Source organism: Tetrao urogallus, assembly GCF_951394365.1.
Source record: "Tetrao urogallus genome assembly, chromosome: 24".
NCBI classification, from domain to species: Eukaryota; Metazoa; Chordata; class Aves; order Galliformes; family Phasianidae; genus Tetrao; species Tetrao urogallus.
Genome location: NC_136837.1, coordinates 3,132,152 through 3,157,594, shown reverse-complemented (window position 1 = coordinate 3,157,594; position 25,443 = coordinate 3,132,152). Strand labels below are relative to the sequence as shown.

General features: G+C 48.1%; 1 protein-coding gene across 5 annotated transcripts in view; it reads left to right on the top strand.

Annotated features, from left to right (window-relative positions):
- The window catches only part of SRGAP2 (SLIT-ROBO Rho GTPase activating protein 2), a gene marked incomplete at both ends in the record, with an annotated part of 78,712 nt that overhangs the window by 4,735 nt on the left and 48,534 nt on the right, over window positions 1-25,443 (top strand). For 4 of the 5 annotated variants that reach the window (XM_079546499.1, XM_079546498.1, XM_079546497.1 and 1 more), the window contains one exon: window positions 18,259-18,451. In XM_079546499.1, coding sequence (XP_079402625.1) covers window positions 18,259-18,451 — 193 coding nt within the window. Of the gene's footprint in view, window positions 1-12,241; window positions 12,324-18,258; window positions 18,452-25,443 lie in introns of those variants that run through there. The other variant, XM_079546496.1, reaches the window with a different exon arrangement.

Genomic DNA, 25,443 nt, shown 5'->3' with positions numbered 1-25,443 from the left:
CACTGCTCTGTGTGTGTAAGTGATTCCAGTTGTGTGCAACAATGACTTGCTCCAAACTCTGGCTATGGAACTGCTTGGGGATCGTCTGTTTCTTTGCAGTTGCTGATAGTGCTAATCCCAGGGTGCTGGGCTGCCAGGAGGGGGAAGGGGCTGCTGGGCTGTGGGTTTGATGTCGCAGCAATAGTTTGTTCTTCTTTGTGTTACGCACAGTTCCTACTAATGGATTATTAACGAGGCAACGAAGAGGTGAAAGAATGTTAATTCTTCCTGCTTGCTTCTTGATTTCTCAAATTCCTGGTTGGGTCTCTGTTGCAAATCCAAGTGCAAGGTGGGAGAATGGCGCTGACCCCGAGCACGGAGGCGTTGCAGTTCCTTCCAAAAGCAGAATGAGTTGTCAGACCAACTTCAGGAGGGGATCCTATTTAGAATTCACTGGTAGCATCCATTCTTCTCCCGTACTTCCAAGTGGAAGAGCCCCTCTCTATTTCTCTTAACTCTGAATGGTTCATTTTGAGGTAAGGACATGCATAGGAGTCTTTTCCTTTTAGTTGAAACTCTTTTCTGTTTCTTAATGTGCAATAGTTCTGCCTTGTTCTGGAATTGACTGAGAAGAACTTATTTGCCTGATCAGCTTTCAGTTGTCTTTACAAAGAGTGGAAAGCCCAAACCTTGGAGATGGAAAGTATGTTTGAACACGTGTTCTTCTGAGCAGCTTTCGTTACGCCGTGCCCAGTTTACATGCACTACTTATTACCTCATGTCGTTCATTTTTTTTGTATGACTTTTGCAGATTTTATGCTTTCTTGAGAATTTCTGTGCTTTGGCAACACTGTGGGTGTCCTCTGTCTGAGCAGAATCATAGAATGGCCTGGGTTGGAAAGGGCCATAATGCTCATCTCGTTTCAACCCCCTGCTGTGTGCAGGGTCACCAACCAGCAGCCCAGGCTGCCCAGAGCCACATCCAGCCTGGCCTTGAATGCCTGCAGGGATGGGGCATCCACAGCCTCCTTGGGCAACCTGTTCCAGTGTTGGGAATACTGTCAATGGTTTACTGGGGATGGAGGGGATGATTTGCTTTGCCAACAGCAAACAACAAGCATGCGAGAAGATGGAAGAAAGGGTGCTGACTTTGCAGTAACTCCATAGTTAGAGTCCATTTTGCATTCCTTCTTCCTTTCTCCTCTTCTTCCAGAGCAGCGAGGTTACAGGAGGCAGAACAGAGCCTTGTTTTGGAGAAATCTCTGCATAGTGGTCAGCAGAACTCTAGAATTGAGTGTAAAAGCCCGTGAACATGTGTGTGGAATGACTGTCAGGGAGGCTGAGCTGATGTGTTTTCCCAAGTAGATGCTGCAGATGGATTTGAGCCATGTTAAATGTTATTTCTTGCCATCAAAATAACTACTGGTGTGAAACTCTAGAGCTCCTGACCCGGTCATTTTCCTTTCAGTTGGTTCCGTGAGAGTTAATCATTGCTGCTTGGAAGAAAGCCGGAGGGGTTGGGAATGGACAAATAAATAAATAAAGCACTTCCTTTGCAGTTCTGGATGTGAAAGGAGTCACCAAATGCTCACAGGGTTCTCCCCTAGCTTTGAAAAAGCCTTTTTTTTTTTTCTCTCTCTTTTTTTTCCCCCTCAAACATTTTCTCTCCAGGTGTTGGCCTGAATGCGGTGCCCAAATTCCGAGCTCTGGGTGCTGTCAGCAAGCCACAAAACAACTTTTACACACGTTTATTTCTGTGCTACAAGCTGAACCAGGCTGGGAGCCGACTTATCTGGAGGCCCAGAAGCAGCTCCTGGCTTTTTGGCTCTTGAGAAGGAGCCAAATAAACAGATTAACTATAAATCGAGAGCGGATTTCTTTTTTTTCCTTCAGTGGAGAAGCGGTGCGGCAGGGTAATTTGCTCAGCCCCGCTCGTTTGGAGGCTGTGTTTTATTGCAGGACTTTCCAGGAAGAGCTTTTTGGCTTCCATCCCTTTAAGTAGGGAAGGTTTTTTTGGTTTGTTTTTTTGTACCGCTGTCGTTGGGCAAAGGTTTTCCTGCAGATGTCAGCCATGGAGCTGCATGATTCATGGATGGGGAGAGCCCACAGGCTGCATCTACTCAAGCAGTGCAGTTGTTGCCCAGGAATCAGTCCCTGGCTGCCTTCGGGTAGCTGTCCTGCCCTGCTTTAAGGATGTTTTGTAGTGTTTCTTTTGAGGAAGGCTGGTTTTGTTTCTGGCAGGCTTGGAACTGCTGAGCTGTGCTCTGAACAAGCGGATCAGTTGTGCTCTGTGCAGAGATCCTCCATCGACCAAAGTATTTCTGTGTCGTTGCCATGTTTTTGTAAGGTGAACTATGCCAGGTAATCAGATCTGCTTTCCTCACCCCAGCCCTCAACACAGCATTATCTGAGCAGGGAAGGGCTGAGAAGGAGCCTTCACACCACTGCTGTTTCTCACCCTCACCGCTCCCCACCCCACACTGCTTCCCTCGCTCTCGAAGCCATCAGTGATGCTGTAGGAGATGTGAACAGTGCTGATCTTTTAATTGCCAGCCGTTCCGTTTTGTTCAGAGGATGTGTGGATATGGCTGCAGTAAAGCACAACCCTGCCTGCTGCTGTGGGGGCTGAGCTGAGGGAAGCCGTGAGGAGAAGGGCAGCCCATGTGAGCCAGCCCTGCATCCTCACCTTGGTGTGGCCCTATTGAAGATGCCGGTTGGATCGGCTTTGGATACAGCAGCATAGATCAGTGTTGTGTCTTTGAGGATGCTCCTATGTTAGTATTTAATTGACACAGGTAGGCATTGTGGGCATTTCCATGAAATCACAGAATGGTCTGGATTGAAAAGGACCACAGAGAAAATCTCATTTCAACCCCCTGCTGTGTGCAGGTCACCAACCAGCAGTCCAGGCTGCCCAGAGCCACATCCAGCCTGGCCTTGAATGCCTGCAGGGATGGGGCATCCACAGCCTCCTTGGGCAACCTGTGCCAGTGTTGGGAATACTGTCAGTGGTTTGCTGGAGATGGAGGGATGTGTCACAAATGCTTTTCTTGACTTTAGCTCACGCTGGTGTTCTTGCTATCCTTCCCCCATCCCCGTTCCCCAGGGAGGACCCTTTTATATACTTTACTGTGATGAGTTCATTTCTCCTAAAGCTGTTGGTGGCACCATGAATATCCATCTGAGAGATGATGATCAGTAACCCGGAATGAAGCTGTCTAGTAAACCAGTTCTTGGATATCATCCTCCTGCAGAGCAGAACTGGGGCATGCAGAGTGATGTTTAATGGAACGTGGCTGTGCCTTCTTTCAGGAGCTCTCCTGACTGCAGCATTTCACATATCCAGTGATGGAGCTTTGTTTCATCTTCAATAGATGGGCTGCTGCAGATCTGCTCTGAAGAGTTGTAGCTGATGGACGTGAAGCGCTCAGAAAGCTCAGCATAGAGAACCTGTACAAACAGTTTGTTGTTGCAGTGAGAAAGGGAAGTTTCCTTTTGATTAATATGTGCAGTGGATGTATTAAGGAGTATCAGTGACAAACCAGAACGCACTAAATATTTTATGAGCTGTATGAGCACGGAGCTCTGAGCAGCACCATGGAGGCTTTTCCCCTGCGTTCGATAACCAGCTATCCAGAAACTTAATAAATGAACGTCTCTATGAAGTGGTTTTGGAAAGGAGCCTGTTCTTGCTTTGGTCTCTTTAATGAAAATAATTCTCCATAGCTTTGTGTTCTTTCCATCTGTTGAAAAGAGAGGCCTGCTTCGTCCCATTTACCCCCCTCCTTTCTTCCTCCCACCCCAAAATCAGGACTCCACCAATATCTGCCCTGCTGGTTGCTGCACTTCCCATATCAGCGCTTCAGCAGTGACCCATGGCACTACAGGAAGATGCTGAAACACCAACAGAGGCACTGCCAGGAGCCAGCCCACAAGCATGCAGCTGGAAAAGGGAGGGAGGACGAGTTTCTGTGCTCCTTAAAGGGAGGAACAATTGCAATGCTGCAAAGGTCACAGGATATTGTAATGATGTTTGGATGGAAACTTAACTTGCAATGAATGAAAATGTGCTCTTGTGTTTTCCCCCTGGAGCTGAGTGTCTGAAAGATCTGGATACTTCTTGTTCTGTTTCGTTTCTATTTGTGTTTTGCTTTTTTTTACCTTTTTTTTTTTTTTTTGGCTCTTCCATGAGGCGTGCTATAGAAAGGAGAAGCAGAGGACAGGCAGCATGCAGTTGCTGGCAGAGGCTTAACTGTGCACTGCTTTAATCAAAGCTGGAGCATTAGTAGTTTGTGGTTAATCAGAGGGTTCCCTGCTTTCAATCAAATTATCTCTTCCCCCCTACATCCATCAGAATGAACCTAATAGCTGTAAGGAGCTTGGTGCATCCCTCTGCTGCTGAAATGCCTTTTATCTTTCTCTCTCTCTTTCTCCAGAAAACGTCTGTAAGTGCCCTGGGGGCAGGTGGGGATGAGCCTTGTATGAAGGGAAGAAATCCCAGAGTTGGGCTGGGTGGAAAATCCCTGTCGGTGAATTCATCTTTTATGTGCTGAAAGCAGCGGGCGATGAATTTGTGGCTGTGTGTGAGGGAGCACCCAGGGTAGCAACGTCACAGTGCCATGGTCCTCGAGGGAGGAAAGCTTTGTTGGTGTCATGGGAAGGAGCTGATGGTCACCAGACCCAGCCCAAGGAGCGTGCAAAGCTGCCGTGCCTTCCTGCTGCTGTGGGTTCCTCCAAGAGCAGCATCTGTCAGTGGCAGAGCTCTGTAATGAGTACTTGCCGTAAGCTGGCAGAGCAGCTGTAATTTTCTCCATACTCTTTTGCCTTTTCCAGCTCCCCAGCATCGTCCCCGTGGTTTTCTGATTAGGATTCATGCAAATAGTTCCTCGTGGCACACCCTCCTCCAAACCCAGAGGAGAAGGACAGGCTGCTGTGGTTGGGATGAAAGCTCTGTTGGTTTGCTGTTACCTTCAGTTAGGGATTCTGGATCTTGTGAAAGGTTTACAGTTGTGCTTGCTAAGTTATTTATATGTTGACTATTCAAACACGTTTATCAATTCTGAAAGAGCCATGCTGCTCCTTTCGAGGAGATTGCTTTGAGATACAGCATGGAAATGTGCAGGTGGGGGAGGAAAGATGAAAGCTGCACGTACCTGCAGGAAAGAGTCCATTGACTTCTTCAGCATTCATGCAGCCCAACATGGTGGTGGCAATGTTGCTTTGTGTCACCGTGTTGCTTGGGCTGTTGGGCAGCACCTTTTCATATCCGAGATCCAGAAGATGCAGAGAAGCAGTGCTGTGTTCAGAGCTGACCGAAAGGAGGTGCAGAGATTAAAGGGCAGCCAATTACTCGACGTGACCTTAAAACAAGGACCCTGCTGAGATTTATGGGATTCCATTACAAATCTTGAAACGTGTTGAGAGAACGTCGTGGGTATTTTTTTTTTCTTCTTTTGCTCTGGCAGTGCAGGCTGTGTGGTTGGAGATGTTGCTCAGGGTGTTCCTGCCCAGCTGTGCAGCGCTGCTTCCTCTGCTGCTCCGCTCTCTTCATCCAGCAAAGAACAATCAGAAGCAATTCCATCAGTGAGGCGCTGTGCAGTGCTGAGTAGTATTGGCACGTAGCTGAAGTGCAGCCAGGCAGCACTCAGAGCCCTTCTCTTGCCTCCTTTTGCTCTTTTTCTTGTCCTCCCTGCCTTCTGCCTTTGGGAATTGGGCTGGGAATGAGTGGGAAAGAGATGCTCCACTGAAATTTCAGAATGCAAATAAACAGGTTTGCTATTTTTAAATGCTTTTTTTTTTTTTTTTTTTTTTTTTAAATGATTCTTCCAAAGTTGTTCTTGCTCCAGTGGGAATGAGTCTGAATGAATGTTTCCTTGATGGTTTATTTGTAGGAGTTAAGGGCTTACACGAACCTCAGTGCTGGCAGAGATGCTGGATTGACGGTTCTGACGTGCTGTAAGACTTACAAACCTTTTAAACTGCCAAAAAGATGGGTGAGTTGAGAACGTGGCCAGAGATGCTCACCCACTGCCTCCTGCACAGTGCTTGGTGGGCACTTCCCTGCAGCTCTCAGTGCTGAAGCATGCCCTGCAGCCCTTCCTGCTGAGCCATCCCATGGCTTTCTCATCTTCGGATCAGCTGAGGCTGGAACAGACACAGCTACAAAGCAATCATTCACATCCAGGGAAGGAGAAAAGTGCATGGAGAGCTAAGAGAAATGCACTCAGCTGTGTCAGTAATTAGGGTGGACTGACAATTGGGATCCTGGCTCCATGGTGATGTCATTTCCTATGTGCCTTAGCTTGGTTTTAGGTTAGTCTGTTCATCCTGACAGCATGGATATTCTCTGCACAGTGGTGATGGTGGGGATGTCTGTTATTACTGATGGCAAATGGTTAATGGTAATGGTTAGGCTAAGTGAACGAATAGTGCAGACTGCATTTCTTTCACTACCTGAGTTAGTATTTTTATACACTTATTCTTCACTTCTCCATGTGGCTGTTTTGGGTTTAATTCGAGCTCTTTTGCTCTGCCACATGCAGCATTTCTGCAGGCTCTGCCTGAGAGCTGCTCCCCGCTGTGGGTTTGCACCAAGCAGAACAACTTGCTCTTATCTTCACTGCTGTCATTGAGACCAGCCTGTATCCAAACCCAGCTCTGTTGGCAGCTCCACTGAGCCCAATACTTGGAGGAGAGCAGGGAAGCAGTGGGTTCACTGTGAGAGCTGGCTTCTCTTGACTTGCCAAGGGGTTCCTCAGTGATATTTCCTTTAATGTTCTGTTCACGCTAAGCAGTCTGCAGACTGAGAATAAATGAAATCTACTTTAGCAAGCGAGAAGTCAGTGTGGAGGTGTTGCACTACCTTTTTTTCAGTCCTGCTTCACATGCAGTCGCAGTCTGTTGCAATGGCAATGTCACATGGGAAGACTGAGCTGCAGGGTGAGGAGCACTGCCAGGCTTGATGCACTTGTGTGCAGAGTGCTGGGGTGGAGATGGGGCTCCTGAGGCCTAAGGAGCTACCAGGCTTCTTAAAGGCTGATATTCTAGCATCGATTCTGAAGCAAGACTTGAATCTTTACAGCAATAACGTGAGCATGTTGTTTTATCTCGTGGAAGGTGCATGGCTTCATCAATAAGTGTAAGTCATGCTGAGATGTGGGCAGTGTCCCAGGGGAATGGAGCCTGCTGCGTGAGGGATTGGGAACCCATACAGAGGTTCCTGCTGTCTGCTTCTTGGAAAGCAGCACACTGCTGCTGAGTGCCTGTCCTCAGCACAGCACAGGACAAGCGCTGAAGCAGCGGCTTGGTGGTGTTCTTTTACTTCTACAAATATTTCTGTGTAATTGCAAAGAGAATTACTGAATTGCCAGCTTACTGCAAGCTCAGTGGAGGTAATATTTACCCTATGAAAGCAATTCAGTGCACAGTCTCCCTTCCCACCCGGGTTATTCAATGGCTCTTGCACGTGTCATGGATGGTGAAGGCCGTGCAGGAGCAGCGTTTCGGCCACAGCTTCCATGCAAGATCAACTCTGTGCTGTGTAACTAGCAGGCAGCCTTGGGGAATGATGCTTGGGGAGTGATGCTGCAGGCTGTGCTAGCCCTGACTTCCCGTATTGAGCTGACATTCAAAGAGAAACTTGCTCGTTTGACACTTTAAATAGCTCTCAGATGGAAACGTGGATAGGAGCGCACAATGCGGCGGCTGCTGGGCTGTGTGGGCTCTGTGGTTCTATTATTAGCTGACAATAGCCGGAATGAGAAGCCATAGAGCTGTGTGGCCTCTGAGCTGTTTGTCATCCCGGAGCCAAAGGTCCTTTCTTGCACTTCTTGGTGGAGACCTTTCGCTCGTTTTCTTTGCTGGAGGTTAGAAGGGAAAATTGCTTTTGAAGCTCATTTGCAAATTCCGCTTCTTTGGGATAAGGCTTCTGACTGTATAGCAGGCAGTGCGCGTCTTCTCTATGGAAGGTGACAGTCTGCAGAGATGAGACAGCTAGGAACTCCGTCGGTACATCTGTCTCCATTCCTTCTTGATCAGTGTTTGCAAGAGGAGGCTCAGGCTTGCAAACAGGAGGTTTTGACCTGCTGCTGCATTGCTGTGGGGGGCTGAGGGGCACATGTGTGCCAGAGAGAGTGCTTAAATGTTTATATAGCAACATAAATCTTACTGCAGGCTGTAGATGGACGACTGCGTGCTGCTCTTCACAATGTGCTGCTGGAATGCCTTTCCTCCTTCACCTTCCCGAGCCTTAGCAGAACAACCAGCAGCAAAGCAAATGGAGCAGAACACTTCCTGCCACTTTCACAGTCAGATTTCGTGTACGATGCGTGTGTTGAACATTGCTGCATCCTTCTGGGTGAGCTGAAGCGATGACATCTGACACCTGATAACCGATCCAGACCCTCACTCAGCACCAAATGCTGTTTTGGTAATTGAATATAGTTTTAATAGCTCTTTTCCTTGTTAGAGTGAAATCTTGGTTTGGTTTTCCACCCGTTCTGTGTCCTGTCTTGTTTCGGTGTGCAGTCTGTATGGCTCATGAGGGTTGGTCATTAAACCCCAAGGCCTGATTGCAGCTGGAGGTCAGACCGTGTTGCACCAGGAGGAGCTGATGAAGCTTTTGCAAAGAGGGAACTGAAACCTTTAGAGGAAAGAATCTTCTGTTCATTCTGTTTTTAAATCAGTTGTGAAATCCAGGAAAGCACAGTGTTGAACTTGAAACAGCAGCTTGTGGCACAGCAAAAATTAATGCTTGGGGTGAAGTGTTGGGTGAGCAGTGGAGCGCATCTGTTGTGTTGTGGTGCTGCTGTCCCCAGGCACTGCTGTCTTTTCCTCAGCAGGCTCCTGAGTTTGAGGAAGGCTGTTTGCATTGCTGGGCAGTGCTGTTGCATGGTGTTGTTTCAGCTCAGGCTCCGTGTGTGAGGATGCACAGTAGTGCTGCAGTGTCACTGAGGGTAAGAATGGAGTTTTTCAGGTCAGGCGAGGTGGAAAGCTGGGATTTATCCATCAGTCTTCACATTGCATTTGAAGGATGTTAAGCCAATCAATCAATAGTTCCTGGGTTGTGTTTAGAAGGGAATGACGAGCTGAACATGCAAACCAGGAATGCAGAACCTCCTCACAACAGCACTTCTGCAGTGATGTTGAGTTCAGGAGGTTACAGTTTGCTGACTGCTATTGCTGAAGACCTTGTACTCACTCACTTGCTGTATATCCATTTTCCTCAGGCAAACCGGCTGACTTGCATCCATATTTTTTGTAAAAACTTAATTTTATTCCTTCTTTTAATTACAGCATCCTCTGCAGATGTTGCAGTGCCATAAAAATGAAATGTAGAAGCAAACGTGAAGCTGTCATGGTTCGCTCTGAGTTGGAGGCAGTAACTGGGGAGCAATGGGAAGTTCTGCTGACTTCAGCTGAGCATCCTTTGGCAAATGGCAAAAGGAAATGTGAAGTGAACTGGGAGCAAGCAGCTCTTTGTTCCTCTGTCAGTTGATGTGTGTGTAGCTACATGCGTTTGTTTTACAGATATTTTTTAGTATATATAGTTTTTCAGCCAGAGGGTGGTGAGGCACTGGCACAGGTTGCCCAAGGAGGCTGTGGATGCCCCATCCCTGCAGGCATTCAAGGCCAGGCTGGATGTGGCTCTGGGCAGCCTGGGCTGCTGGTTGGTGACCTGCACACAGCAGGGGATTGGAAGGAGATGATCATTGGGGTCCTTTTCAACCCAGACCATTCTATGGTTCTGTGATTTTTGACCTTCAAAACCAGAAGAAAAATCTTTTCCCTCTTCTTCTGTGTTGTCTTTCGTTGCTTTACCAGCTGTAGCTTTCTGACATTAATGACCTGAAGGTGTAATGAGCAATAAAAGAAGCTGAAATGTATTGATAATTCGTAACTCAAGGATGGCAGTATTGGATTTTCTGCATTACCTGAGGTGCTGCCAGCAGTGGGGTTTATTGAGGGGTAACCATGCAGCCTTATCGATGGAATTCTTACTGCAGCATTGATATTCTTGCTCTGTATTGCTGAGGCAGTTAAGGGCTGTTGTTATAGACCTTCCTAGCATAGGTTCTTCTTAAGAATTCATGCTTAAAAAAATAAAGGCAACCAATGAGAGCCTCGTCTGTGGTGCTCGGATCAGGCAGTGCAGCAGTCCCAGGCTGAGCACCGCATGGCATCGCAGAGATGCTTCCTCCCCATCATTCAAAGGTGGTGGTTTTCTGCTTTTTGTCTTCATCTTTTTGGTTTGTTTTTGAAGGGAAGATGGTGAGATGTCTCAAAGGCACCGGAGTGTGCACTGAAATGGAGCATGGCATGCCTCTGAAATAACTGGCACTTCATCACCTTCCGGCTATTTCTAGTATTTCAGTGCTGGCTGTTTGTTTGGTTGTTTTATTGGGCGTGTTTTTGTTAAGTTCCCTGCTAAACGAACCAACATAAACATTCTTTTTAACGAGGCCTGGCAGAAGAGCTGAAGGCGAAGGCTCAGCTCCTGCCTCCCATGTTGACTTTGGCTTCTGCTCTATGGGGCTTTTTCAGCAGCTCATCTTGGCAGGTTGCTGCTGCTTCAAATAGAAGGGTAAATAAGTCACACCCAGGATCGCAGTCCTAACAGTGAATGGGTTACGTGTGCTTTGCTTTCCTCCTGCTCAGATGGTTTTAATAAATCTTTTAAACCTTTGTTTTGGTTTTTTTTGGGGTGCATTTTGTGAGGACCGATTTGTTTCCACGGCGTTGCATCAAGCAGGTGAAAAATGGAGTGCGTTGCTCATTGGGCTGCAGGTGTGGGGCTGTGGTTAATGGTGTGGTGGTGACGGTCAGCACTTGGTCATCTCAGTGGTCTTTTCCAACCTTAACGACTCTATATTGAGCTGTCTGGGCTTCCAAAAGCAGCGTTCATGCCTCCCTTCTGCCCCAATCCCACCTGCCTGATGATGGAAAAGATCCCATGGGATTTCTCAAGAGCAGAAGGACATCATTGGGCAGCACTTTGCTGCTGGTGAATGTGTTCTTGCAGCTGGGTGCTGCTGTGTGATGCTGTGCTTGGTGCTGGGATCTGGGTGAACACCTGGCTTATCCACCACGCTCAGCCTCCAGTTGCTTCAAAGATGCACCAGAAATGTGTTGTGGTTTTGCTTTCTTGCATTCCGCTACTAATTGCATTCCTGTGTGATCATCTTAATGAATAGCTGCAATCTGTCTGCTCTGTTGCATCTGTGTGTCTTTGGAAAGCCCTTTTTTGGGGGGGGCAACAGGGATTTCTGTAGAGGGGAGCAGGGAATGGCTGGGACAGCTTCTTAAATGAAGGTTTGTATTTAACTTCTTTTGCACAAATTTGCAACTGTACGTAATAGTAGGTAGAGCCTTATTCATGTTCCAGAGGAGGAGGACGTGAGTTTTGATGCCAGCTTTGTGATGAAGGCGTATGGAAAACCATCATCTCCTTGTTCCTGCCCTGCTCTGAGCTGCGCTGATGAATGGGTGTTGCTGCAGCTGACAAAGAACTGATAGAAAAACGATGATTCACATAATTCGTGCTCTGCAGGCTCTGTCAAATACTCATTTTGCATCTTTACAAGAGGTGCTGTGGATCAAAATGCCAGTTCCTCTGCGTGGCAGCCCTTCACGTACGCTGCTGAATATTTATGGCTCTGATGGAATTTCTTCCCTGTCCTATGATTGCACTGGGGATGCCTGCTTGTGCTGCCTTTGCTTTCGTTGAGCGTTCCTGGGGTAAACTTATGAATGAGAACAAGGACTGAGCAACAGAGGGAAAGGAGTAAAATTTTTCATAACCTTCTTTGGTTTTAAATTAGGTTTATATCTTCTGCTTATTAGCCATGCTAAAGGCGGGTTAGAAACAGCGCTCCCATTTAATTTTTTGGTGTAAACAGTTAAGATGGATTTACCATAAGGTGTCATTCCATTTTAAGGGTGCAGTGAGCCCCATAGTGGCTCCCGTGCCCAGGGATCAGGAGGTGGCCAGCTGGGAAGCGGCTCTGTCCGCAGCCACCTCAGGTCACCACGTGGGCCTTTTTGATCTCACTGAACTCATCTGCCACGATGCTCATTATTCACCTCTCCCGGAATGCTCATGGTTAATTAATGGCTCCCCAGAGCTCCCCAAAGCACGCACAGGGCTGGCTGGGAGGCGGGCTGGCGCTGCCACTGGGCTGTGCTTGACTCACGGTGTTGAGTTGTCCGTCTGTCCCTCCTTCTGTCCGTCCATCCTGCTCTTTGCAGGCTGTGGCTCCTTCGGATGCTCACCATGGTGTTGTCCCCCAGGCCGCGGGGCTGCTGGCCCAACGTGTCCGCTGGCACCGCACCGCTCCGACGCACAGGTGGGTGCGGGTTTGATGCCTTCGCACGCCGGTTGATGAGCTGGACCTCATCCCTTTTGCTTTCCTATCTGTAAGAGAGATTCTGAGTGTTGGTTCCTTAGGATATCTAGAGGTAAGAGAGGCTGGTGGCACTGAAAGCCATCGCTGCGCTTCCTCTGGGTGTTGGCTCTATGCTGGAAGGGGCTGTTATGGAGCTCGAAGTGCTCACACATCCCTTTCTGTTCCTCTTCACTTATTTCTTGATCATTTATGCATGTTAATCTGTTAGCTACCAAAGAGGAGAGGGAGGGGAAGGAATCCTGAGGTGAAATTAAATGAGACGCCGGCATTAATCATTCTGTTTGTATCTCTAAATATGTGACATAATTCACCCAAGGATTTTCCTTTTATTGCGGAGATTAAAACATAACTCATTAATTGCCACTCGTGTACCAGCAATTTTATTGACTTGAAAAATGCACCTAGCTTTGCTTTGCATGGGATGCCCTGTGTAAGTGTCACATAAACCTGGAAGGATTTTTGCAGAGCATTCTGCCCAATGCTGTTCAGTGCTGGAAGGATGGGCAGTGATGCATGGGCAGCCCCTGCGTGCTGCTTTACCTTTATGGCTATTAAATATCCACAGAGCTCTGCCAGGTGGGCTTTGGTAGCTCTGTAATTGGAGAAGATGAGCTACAAGTGTAATTAGTTGTAAAAGTAGGAGCATTTGGAATGGAAATCAGTTGTTCCTCTTTGATACCCAACCCTTGGAGGTGGGTGTATGAAAGGATGGGGCAGGGCAGTGAGGGATGGAGAGTCTCTCTTAGCTTTGCTTTTGAGCAGTTATATGGAGACTGATTCTTGATCATCTGAGCAAAATGCAGCTGACCAGGGCACGTTGTCTACATTTTGGACCAGACAGGTCCAATGCAGAGCGATGTCCAGCACACTCTCTGGCATTCCCACATAGCGAGTCTGGGTGCTTTGCCAAACAAGTGGCAGCATCTTAACTCTGCTTTTGTCTTCCAGACCTGTTTTGCTGTTCTCCTCCTGCTGGATTTCCATTCTAGCATAAATAGATGTTTCTGTTGAAAGCAAGTGCCAGCCTCTCCCTTTTACGCAGGAATTTAACTTGCTTTGTGCAGCCTAAAACAGGGCCGTGCAACATTCTTCATTTAAATGGCTTTCTGTTTTGAAACTCAGAGCCATGAGTCCCTGGCTCCCCTCCCTCCTCTCCCCACGCCCAGCCCGCTCATTGCTTGCAAATGAATTAAATGAGTTTCCCACACCTTGTGATGGATCTGATGAATTCTCACAGCCTATGGGGAAGCCCAGGGTGGGCGCTGCTCGTGAGCCATCCTTGGATTTGATGTTTCCTTCTGTTGTAACTTCCTTATGATGTTTAAATCGTGAATAGTGGTGTGTGTATACAGTGTGTCTTTCACCCAGTGGTGATCGCTTCAATTCTGGGTGAAGACCAAAACCTAAACTGTGCACTGCAGTGCATACAAGCACAGCACACTTGGTTTAAATGGGAGAAAGATGCAGAATGTGATCTGCTCAAGTAAAGGTGCCAAAGGCCAAGCTCTGCTTTGACTTGCTGTCCAACGAGGGGCTGTGGACAGAGCTGTCCCCCAGCTGTGCCCCATGGAGATGCTCGGAGCCGTGCAATGTGGTGGCTCTGCTCTGTAGCCATGCCTTGGGATGGTGCAGTTCCTTCTCTCTTTGTGCAGCCTGGCTCTGATGCACAGACGCTCCGATGATGGCTTCTAAACTGTGAGTTGTTCAAATAACTGGGCCGTCTCAGGGCTTTGGAACAGTCAGCCAACATTAATTATTTCCAGTGTCACTCTGCCCTGCCTGTGCTTATTGGAAGTGCAGCTCGTAGAGCAGCGGATGTGCTTATGGAGCAGATGAAAGGAAGGAAGCCGCGCTTCGCAGGGATGCTGTGTGCTCCAGGACAGCCCGTGCCCCTGGGAGCCCCTGCCCCCCAGCCACGTCTTTGGTGAAGAACCCACGGCTCTGATGTGATTATTCTGCTTCCTGCAGACAGCTGAGCAGAACAGAATTTAATTGTGGCTCTGATAGATCTGTGTGAGCTGCTGATAAAAAATCTGTCGCTGTGAAAGCATTCACTGAGCCGCTTCCTTTAGAACATCTCAAGCAGTGTGCTGCTGCTTGGTTGTCCAGACGACTCATCCCGTACATTAACAGCACCCACCAAGTCTTTGGCCATCCCTGCAGCACTGGATCCGTCACTATGCATGAGAGCAAGCTGTTCAAAGACCCATCGGGAAGCTGCTTGGAGAACACGTTATTTCAGGTCTCTCCATAGCAGTCTGGGGGTGCTCAGGGCTGGAGGCTGCAAAGGGTTTGTCAGTAGGAGTCAAGTTCTGAGCACTGGGGATGCGAAGTGATGTCTGTGCATTGGGTTTGCTTATGCTAATGCTCCCTGTGTCGACACGATTTAGTTCTTACATTCTAGAAATCCACGCTGCAGACGAGTAGTGTGGTTCTACTGCTCATCTGTAAGACTTTCTCTGGCATTCAGAAAGCATGAGCAGGTTTTATCTGCAGGTATGGAGAACAGACGTGTAGGTTTGCTCACTCAGTGGGGCTTTAGCTGAAGAACACTTCAAAATGTCCAAGCTGTGAGTGAGAGAGCATGCAGGTGGGTTGAGTGTGGGCAGCGTGAGCTGCATGGCTCCTTGGGGTGATATTGTTGTGTCTGGGACTGCAACTGGTAGACCCGAGTAATTAGTGATGCAAATACATTAGGATGGAGGTATGCAAAGGAGAGATGAGTGTTCTCCGTAGTTCTCAGGGACCCAAAGCCTGCCTTGCTTTTTGCTCGCAGGCACGTCTCATAACCTTTTCCTTGACTTCACTGTGCTCATCTCAGACCTCCAAACATTGCCACAATCTGAATCAGAAAGAATTTTGTTGACTGGTGCCTGCAGCTGTTTCTACATGTGTGTGACAGGAGCCCATCTGCAGTTATAACGTGCCTTACCCAATGTCAGTAATTCTCCAATGAGTCACAAATATCCCGTTGTAAAGGGAAGTTTACCTTTTTCCAAGGCAGGCAGTTTTTAATAGGACTGTGAGTCTGAACCTCCCTCCTGGCTCTGGCCCTGAGCTAAAGCTGCATGTCCTCCTCTTGGCATTTCCACTTCAAAGTGCAGTTCTTGGATTACCCTGGGATGCGTCTGTGGTGCTCAGTGCTGGCAAAGCAGTTTGCTCCATTCCATCCTCCCTGCTGCTGGGTGGGAGCTGGAGGCTTAGCAGTCGGTGGTGTCCTGGGAGCATTCTGTGTGCAGGGGAGGCGTTGTGCACAGCAGAAAGCAAAGCTCAGGTTGTGCAGCACAAACGGTTTTTTTTTCCCCTGGAAGTGGGCCGATGCGACTGCGTTGTGGAACTGCTGCTAAGTGCCTGTGTTTAATTCAGGGGCAATTAGCTGATGATAAATGCAGCATCACTTGTGCCTATCGGTACTTTGTATGCTGTAGGGTTTCAAATGGAGGGGGTATAAATGTGGAGGATGACAAAGGTGACTGAAATGCGGAAGGTAGAAGATCTTTCTGTCTCAAAATACTTTAGTAAGAAGATGTGCTGGCTGGGTGCATATGGGGAACGTTGGAAAGCTAATTGCAGAGAGGATTAAAAAAGCCAAACAACTGTCTGGGACTTTACAATACTCTGACTGAGATGACTTTATGATCTGATGATGGAAGTGAGTAAACAGTTTGTTTTAAAGCCATGGAAAGCTTTTTCCTTTTGCTGTTTGGGATGTTTTAGTTGCAGCACATGAGTTTGAAATGCCACAGTAAGGGCTGCACAACAGAGCAGGGTTCATTGGGAGTCAGGACAGCTGGGCTATAAGCCTGGCTCTCCCTGACCTGCATCACTGTGCTCTGTGTCACTGTTGTAAGTGGTCACTTGGGGTGGCCTGCAAGGTGTAGGGAAGGAGGTAGAAGGCTTCAGGGTGTTCTGATGTGGCTGTTAACCTAAAAAATTGTGCCAATTAAAGATGCAACTGCAGTGAACTCGAAGTCAGCAGGCATGGGGAGGTGCTGTGACGGGGGACCAGCATGAAAAACCCATCCTCTGCTTTTGTGGGGGAACCAGCAGATGCTTCGTTCTCTGCAAAGCCCAGTAAACCTCAGGAAATTCCTGCCTTGATGTGGCAAAATGTGGGGCGGTGATGTTGCAAGATGAGCAAGGTTGCCCCTGCCTGGCAGCAGCAGAGGCTCCACCAGCTGCAGCTGAATGGAGGATTGTTCCCATGCACCCCATCAGCCGCTGCTTCCCTCCCAAACAGCGCCTTTATTGATAACAGAGAGTGCTGAGAATGCATTTGCTGCTGACGGCAAAGGTTACGAGTCCGTGCTGCTTGCAGCAGGAGAGCTGCCTGCGAAATACTCTGCCCTGAGAACCAATGACTTTGTTTTAATTTTCATATTAAAATGAATGCGCTCTGCTGACCTCTCAGGTGCAAGTTCTAAGGTTGGGGATAGGGAATCTAATGAGGTTTGGGGGTCAGGATGGGGCTGGGTGGATGGGAGGAGCAGCAGTGAGTGCTGTGGGGATGCAGCCTGGAGGGGGACACATGCTGCAGTGGTTCTGATTAAAGAAGCATGCGGACAACTCGGGCTCATGTATTTGCTTGTAGCTGTGTTTCCTGTTGAGAAGACAGAAGTTTCCTGTTCTGAGATCCTCTCCTCGGGGTGAAGTTGGCACTGACCAGCTTTGTCCATGGGTTTGTTCCTCTGCTGTCACTTGGCTGCCCTGTGTTTTTTTCCACGCGCTCTCAGAAGTGGTCTGCACTGCTTGCAATGCTGAGAGAGGTCATCTTTGAGCTTGAACAACCCGCATTCTTGGAGATCACTTTTTGGCAAGCCTGATAAGGAACTGTGTTTGTATACACGTGTTTTGGGTTTCTGAGTCCCTAAAATAAAGATGCGTGCTTTCTTTGCTTGCAGTCCCCAACCCTCCAAAACTGTTCCTGCAGATGTGAGCGCAGCTGAAGGCAGCAGATAAGCATGGCAGAGAGGAGTGCTCATGGGATGGGACTCCCCTGCAGGGGCCGGTGATAAAGATGTTGATCAGTGACAAAGATATTGATTAAAAAGTTGAGTTTGGAAAATGATACTTCCCCATCTTTGGTTGTGGTGACAGAATTGTGCTGCAGCTGTGATGTGTGGAGAGATGCAGGGCTGTGTGTTGTAGGAGGACCCGAGGGCTCCACTTCCCAATTTTATTGCTTATTGAGTTCAGGCTGGAACAGCATATCTCTGAACTTTGGGCAGAGCACAGCAACTGTCCGGCTGCAGTGGGCAGCTCTGATCTTTGAGTGCTCAAAGTACCTATTTTGTTATTTGCATGTTGAGTTTATTGCCTTCTGAAAGTAAGCTCTCAGCTGCAGCGCTGAATGTTTCCACGTTTTTGGGCTGATGCATTTCCATGTTCTGTTGGACTGTGGGGAAATGGTCTCACGCAAGTCCCTGAGTCTCCATAATGTCCTGGTGGGAAGCTGCCATGTTTGTGACACATTCTGCAAGCGGTGGCTAAAATACAGTGTAAATACAAAAGCTGTCTTCGGGAATAATTACATACAATGATCATATTAACACTTGTCTGCGTTACTTCTTTATGGTCCTGTAGTCATGGTGCATTTTTAGGCAGTGAATGCCAGAAGTGCACTTGGAGCTTTGCAGCCTCTGTGCTCCCAGCAGTGCAGCTCTGCCCATGGGTTGGTGCATTGCAACCTGCCCTGCTCCTGCTGCACCCTTGGGGGGCAATGCAGTCATCTCCTGTCTCTGCGTAGAATTAATCATAATGAAGCTTTGCTGACACATTGTTAATGAGGGAGTGTGTTTTGACTAGATTTTACTAGAGAGTTTTGTTGGTGTTTAATGGGATTTTGTTTAATCTTGAGTGCTTTTGTTTGTTACAGAGATCCGTGCCCAGTTGGTAGAGCAGCTGAAATGCCTTGACCAGCAGTGTGAGCTCCGGGTCCAGTTACTGCAGGACTTGCAGGATTTCTTCCGCAAGAAGGCAGAGATTGAGATGGATTACTCGAGGAATTTGGAGAAGTTGGCTGAGAGATTCCTGGCTAAAACTAGGAGCACCAAAGACCAGCAATTCAAGTAGAGTATTTGCCTTTTTATTTTTATTTTTGTCCTTTTTTTTTTTCTCTCTTCTGAATGTGGTTGCAAGTGTAGGAATGCAAGAAGTGAGCTGGTACAGCGAATGTCAGTGTCAGTATGGCTGTGAATGGCAATGTTTCCCAACTTCATGATGAAACACAGAACCCATTTCACATTTCTGCATAGCCTGCTTGCCTGGTTCATTTCAGCATCTCGTTCTAAAGTCGTATGTTGTCCACAAGGAATGGAATGGTGGGAAAAATTGGCACAATCTATAAAGAGGCATTTTCTTGGAAAGGTGAAAAGGTTCTGCGCCACGTTTGGTGCAGAGAACTGGAATTTCCTTCAGTCTTAGTGACAGCAGTTACCTTGCCTTCAAGCCTTCAAAGAGCTTGAAGTGCTGTTTGCAGGTAGGTCTGGCCATCCTGCTCTGGCTGCTCCCACTCAGCTCCTTGGGTTGGATGAGCAATAAGTGGCGGATGTGGTTCTGTGGCACGGAGTGTGACCGAGCAGCCCTGGCCATGAGTCACTGAGCTCCACTCTGTCTCCTGGCAGCATCCTGCGCTGCCTCCACCCCGACTTCTGGCACTGCTGGGCTGGGCCCTCATCTCTGTGTTGTTGTTGTTGCTGTGTTGGGGGGTTGGGGAGATCAGCTTTCCCTTCTAACTATGGCCCTTCTTGCAAAAAAAAAAACACTCAGGAGGCACCATTTCAGCTTCAGTTCTGTGCAGCTTTAGTTTATTTTCTGCACAGCTCTGTCATTTGTTTAGTTCTTAGTTAGGATGGACATTGTGCTACATTGCCTGGAGAGCATGACTCTGAAGTGCAGCCATTTGAGAAATGGAGGGCAGTCATTCTGCGTATCTGTAGAAAGCAATTGTCTAAAGCATGTGTGTCCAACCCACTAGCTTCTTGGTTTTGATTTCATTTATGAAACATCCCATCAGAAATGCAGATTTTTATTTTCCATTTTTTCCTATTTCAGTTTCCTCGCTCACCCTTAGAGCTGTTTGTCCTCAAATCCCTCAACTATGGCGTGGCCTGAATTGGACAGGTGAATTTATCAGCACATAAAGCTTTCACCTGGATTGCTGAACTACTTATCTGTGCTGTTCTGTCGTGTCCAGGGCAGCACCCAGTGCTCTGAGCACTGCGCTCACGTTGCTGTGCACGGGGCTGACGTGGCTCACTCTGCTCCTTTTGCTTACATGAGCAGCAGATGGCTCCTAGCAGGAGAGCATTTTGCTTTGGGAACGTCTTGCCCCGCAAGGCTGAGTCCCAAGTGACCAATATGCTCATTTGGGTAAGAGCTGGGATGAGGGGAAAAATCCCATCTTTATAAAAACCCGTTGTCGTAAGGCTGATCGGCTGCAGACAGCGTTGGTCGCTGCAGTGAGTCCTGCTGAGCTCTTGCTGTTGCTTGTTTGGTCACTGCTTTCTGCTGGCATCAGCATTCAGAAATACATCCAGATACCCCAGGGATCAGTAAGGAAGCGATTCCAGTTGTAACTGCCCATCCCAAGCACTGCTCTGTTTGAGCAGCGAGGAGTGACTTGGCTGATCATCTTTTGAGTAGATGCTGAAGCTGTAATCTAATCTGGAACCCCCTAAAAGGCATTTTGATCAAAGCCAACCATCACATCTCTCCACCTACGGAGCCTGGGATTATATGACTTTGAGATGTGCATGGGCTGCTGGCTCCTCTGTAATTGCGTGGCTGTGACCCTATAAATATCCCATAATAGCATGTTCCTTCTATTACGTGACAATTACATTGGAAGGTACCATATCATTCAGGGACTGCTTACCATGTCACTTGCAGATTTTAGATCTCATAACATTGTCAAGGAGGAAACTTGTCAGGCAGGAACCCTGTAATTTGCATGTGCTTTCATACTCGAGAGCTATCGTGTAATTGCTGAGCTGCTCCAAAGGGGTTAATTTCAGGGAGAGCTGTCAAGGGCAGGAAGCTTCAGCCTGACCCTCAGAACTGGGCTCTGTGGCATCCTCTACCACGTATGTGGTGCAAACACCCTTCAAGGAGAGCGTGGTGAGGTGCAGCTTGTAACTGCACGGTGTGGGTTGTGTGCTTTGTAGCTGTGCCACAGCACATGGCTGTGTTTTCCAGGTGGGCTTTGGAATCTGGGTGCTGGGTCTCAGAAGCACAAGCTGTGTATGGGCTGTGATGGGCTTAAGGGGTGCTGCATGTTGTGCAGATTCAGGCTGGTTTCACGGGAGCATCTTAAAGGGATTTGCAGAGGTAGGTGTCTGTTTTTCTCATTTTGTAGCTCTGGAGAGGGGGAACAGATTGATTCAGCCAAGGTGACATCTGAGTTGATGGCAGTTGGATACATCCCAGGTTTTAGTTGCTTTTATCTTCTCTGCTGTGGCTGTGAGAGCTTGCCTTGCCTGGTCCTCTTGAAAACTGGTTTTCCAATTAGGACAGGCTGCTCAAGAGGACAAACCAGATCTACTTGGTAATGCTTCTTCGCTGCCCCTTGGAAAATATCCCCACGTGAGCTGTAAGGGGGAGGAAATGCATTTTCCAGCCCAATTCTTCCAACTCCTATTGTTAAAGGAGCTTGTCGCTCTGAAGTTGGAAGTCATCGCTCCTTAAATGTCTGTTGAACCAGCAGCCCAGTATGTGGCTGTTCATGGGAGCTCCTGGGGTCCCTTCTGGTGGCGTGGATGTGGCTGCCCTGCACTGAGACCCTGATGCTTCCATTGCCTGGCTCTGTCCTACAGACCTTTGCCTTTTGGAATACCAGTTAATGTGAAAAGCACAGCAGATCTTTAGTGAGTCCTTTTCGAGGGAAAAATTTAAGGGGGAAAAAAAACAACACACACACAGACAAAAAAAAGGCAGTGCTATTTTAAGGCCATGTTTTAAATCAGGGCTGTCCTTGCAAGCAGGATACCAAGTAGCAATCAATTGTCAGCTGGAGAGCAGAATGTCCAGGATATCCCAGCGTGATTCAGATGGCTTTCTGGCAGCCTTTGCCTTGAAGTCGAAGATGCAGAATAAGTCTGGCAACCTTCAGGCTTAGCACTTGTAAACAACAGATGTTCATAACTGGAATCTTTTGGAAGTGAGGGGCAGGGAGCAGCGTGTGCCTGAAATGCTCCAAATTTGCAGCTAATGCTGAGCAGTGTCAGGAAGACTTGAAGGGGAAATGAAGAGTTCATGTGTGTCAGCACTTTGCAGAGAACTTTGCTTTTCTGGAGAGTGCAGTGGTTTCTTTAAAGGAGAGATGATGCAGGTGGTGAGGGAGGTATCAGCAAAAGCACTTGCATTGGGTGGGCTCCTACAGTATTGCTGTAGTAGATAAATATGCTGTATGCTGTTTTGACCCAGGATTCCTTTTGATGGGATGAGCCTGGAGCACTTATTCTGAGTCTTTCACCCTGGGGCAGAGGGTTGTATTGGCACCCAGGTGCCAGCAGCTTTCTTTCTTTGTGCTTGAAATCATTTTGCTGCTATTGAGAGGCACTTGTCACTGTTGCTCCAATGGCAATGTCACGTGTTCAGGACAGCTTCCCAGTGTCTTCTGCTCTGCAGGGTGACTTGTGGTCCTCCCTCTGGCTGTGACAGCCTCAGGGCTGCTCTTTGTTCAGTGCTGGCACCCAGCATTGCCAGGATTTGCCCCCAAACCCGCAGTCTGACACCGCTGATGTGGCAGGGTGATGTGAATTTCAGCATTTCTTTCTCTGTTTGTAATAAGTTCATTTGCCTCTGACTCATCCTCCTTCCCGTGCTCCACGTGGATGCGTGGTATTCCCATTGCCGGCTTGTGGGTGGGCTTTTTTCTTCTTTTTGGGATGGGAGGAACTGCTCATTAAGATGTTTTTTCTGCTCCTACCCTGAATGGGCCTACTGTGCAGTGCTGAGCCAATGTCACTGCCTTAGAGCAGATAAATCTCTGATCGTCTGTGAGTTCCTCGTATGAATCAGTAATTTAATTAAGAACGTTCAGATACTTGGACTCAATCTTCCCTTCTGATCTTTCGAGACCGACCGAAGCCTTTGAAGTGGAAGTTGCACAGGACTCGATCAAGATAACGCTGGAAAACCACAGGGCTTCATACTTTGTGGTTCCTTAAAAATCTGTGCACAACTTCCTCTTCCTGTTCCCAAACACCCCCAATCGCTGTGATCTGCTGCAATTTAGGCTAACCTAAATAAACCCTGGATTCGTTATCATCACACCATCTTTAAGCTGTATAAACAGCGCTTGAGGTTGAACCTGGATGCTGGCATCTTCCTGCTGTTGCAGGGGAACCTGGAGTCGAGTGAGTGCAAAATCACTTTGAAAAGTTGGTATCCAGCTCCTGAGGTTTGGTTTTTACTGCTTAGCAGCTCCAGGCCATCACTGCTGGCTATACCCAACCATCACTGCTGCTGTTTCCTTCCTCGCCCCTCCTGCAGTGCCCTAGAGCTGGGAGCAGAATCTCTCTGCCAGCTCCTTTGAGAATTGAAATGGTTAATGGAAATCACAAATTGCTTCTCTGCCATCTGCTTGTGGTTATGATAGAAAAGGGCCTGTTGTAAACAGTTGTATAACTTCTGCTCTGTGTTGTGAAAGCTGTTGCCATGTTCCTCCCCAGAAAACGCTGTGTTTTAGGGGTGGTTTAGAAGTTTAAAGTGCGTGGAGTCCTAAGGGCTATTTAGAAGCCCTGAAACAAGTAACCATAACAGCTGAAACAAGTAACTTTCCTTTTCTGTTCTGTTCCTGTGCAGCTTGTCTTCTGGCCTTCCTTTGGCTCCCTTTTGCCAGGGTGACAGCGTTGTGCTGCCCCGTCATCGGGGGAAGTTGGTTCTCGCTTCCTCTAAAAGCTTAACAGAAGGGAGCTGTTCTCATTCAGCAGGGGTTAATGAAACCAACAGGCACCAGGAAATGAAAGGAATTGGAAAGGGAAAACCTCAGAGAGCACAGAGTGATGGTTATGCAGGGTCGGGGCGCATCCCTTCCAGCGCAGACCTGGAGGTGACGATGCCATTTGCAAATGAGAATCATGTGGGGTTTGTGACTGCTCCTTCCTGCAGGACTGCCTTTCCTATTGAACCACATGCAGTGTGTCAACAACCTAAGCGGCGCCAGGAGACACCAGCAGTTTTGCTCACCATACTTTTCATGGGCTGGTGGTATTCGTGCTATGCGCTGCATTCGGATGGCTTCAGGAGTTGCGGTGCAGCAGCTTGGGCGGTTGGGAATTGGCTGCTTAACTATTGCATCTCTCCTGCTTCTCAGTTTGTGCTTTGGTTTTCTTTGGGTGCTGTGAGCAGGCTGTTGCCCTGCAGGCTCTCCTGGCTGTGGTTGTAGCTGGGATCCTCCAAAGCGCGTGGTGAGGCTGCCGAGGTTTGCTGAGCGGGCTGTGAAAACTCAGAGAGAGGAGGAGAAAATGCCATGGGGGTCATTGGGGCTGAAAAGAGCTGAGTGTTTGTGGGCTGTCATCTGGTGCAGTGCTGCAGAGGCTGCGTGGATGAGCTTTGGGCTGCTTCACTCCTAGGAGCTGGGGAAGCAGCAGCGGGCTGCTTGGGGCTTTGAGATGGGATTTGGAAAGGCTGCAGTAGGACCAGCTGTGAGGAGCCCTTTCTTACTGTTCCTGTGCTTCATTCCCATCCCTTCTTTTGACTTTTGAGTTATGGATGTTTTATGTAGCTCTTCCAGCTTTGAAGGCAGATACTAAATCAGTGTGCAGAGTATATCTGCAGCGCTGCTGCAGCCAACCCAACTGCTGCATCTGTTCCCTGTGTGCTCCTCTTGACAATCCTCTGCAATCCTCTCCTCTTCAGCTTGCCTCCTGTCTTCTGCCATCACCACTGCTGCAGAGGCAGTGGCTGTGTTGGCACATGCACCTCACTCCAGCGCTGCTCCATTGGGACCTCATCCTGCTGAGGACCTCCTTCAGCCCTGTTTGTATTGGAAGAAAGTCAGGTGTTGTTTCTTGTCTCACCTAAAATTGAAAATCAAAAATGGAAAAAAAAAAAAAACAAACAAAACCCTCTGCCTAAATGGAACGTGCACAGCTCCTGTCGTGGTGGAAGCTCTCAGCCTGCATTTCAGATGGATTCAGCCCCTCTGTGCCCTTCTAGGGCTGGCTGCAGCCTGCTGCATTCACACTGGAGTGGCCTGGTCTTGCAATTGCTAATTAGCTCCTTGGCATATTAACAAAACAAACAGTATGCTGCAGACACTGATTGCAGGAGATCTGAGGGCAAGTACTTGATTTATAGAGCTTAACATCTGGCAGTTTCAACCTTGTACAGTTCTGCATTTTGATCGTTCCATCTGGTTTTGCCCGTGTCAGCAGTATCTGCAATATGCGACACTGAAGTACAAAGGCAAATATTGTCTAAATGAAATCTCTGCCTTCTCACATTTTATTTTCTATGTTTTTATTCAAAACACCAGAACCGAAAGCCCAGAATCCTTTATATACACACAAAGTCACACGTGCCAAGCCCTGAAACAGCGCAGATGATGAGCTGCAGTTGTTTCCCAAGCTTTTCATTTTTTAAAGGAAAGAAACCAAGCATCAAAATCAGCTGTTTGGAAACTGTGCTTTTTCTCTCTAAAATTGTTCATACTGCACTACAGCTCCAAACACTGATGTCATGAGAAGGGCTATGAAGGGCTGCTGTGGCTCCTGCTCTCATTGCAATCAGCTTTCAGATATTGGAAGAGAGCAGTAATGTCTCCCCTCAGCCTCCTCTTCCCCAGACCAAACAGCCCCAGCTCCTTCAGTCTCTCCTCACAGGCCACATTCTCCAAGCCCTTCCCCAGCCTTGCTGTCCTTCTTCTGCTCCAGCACCTCCATGTCCTTTCTGTACTGAGGTGCCCAAAACTGAACGCAGCACTCGAGGTGAGGCTTCACCAGTGCTGAGTACAGGGTGGGATGACTTCCCTGCTCCTGCTCACCACAGCATTCCTGGTCCAAGCCATTGCATCCATTGGCCTTTTTGGCGACCAGGGCAAAGGTGTCCAAGTGTT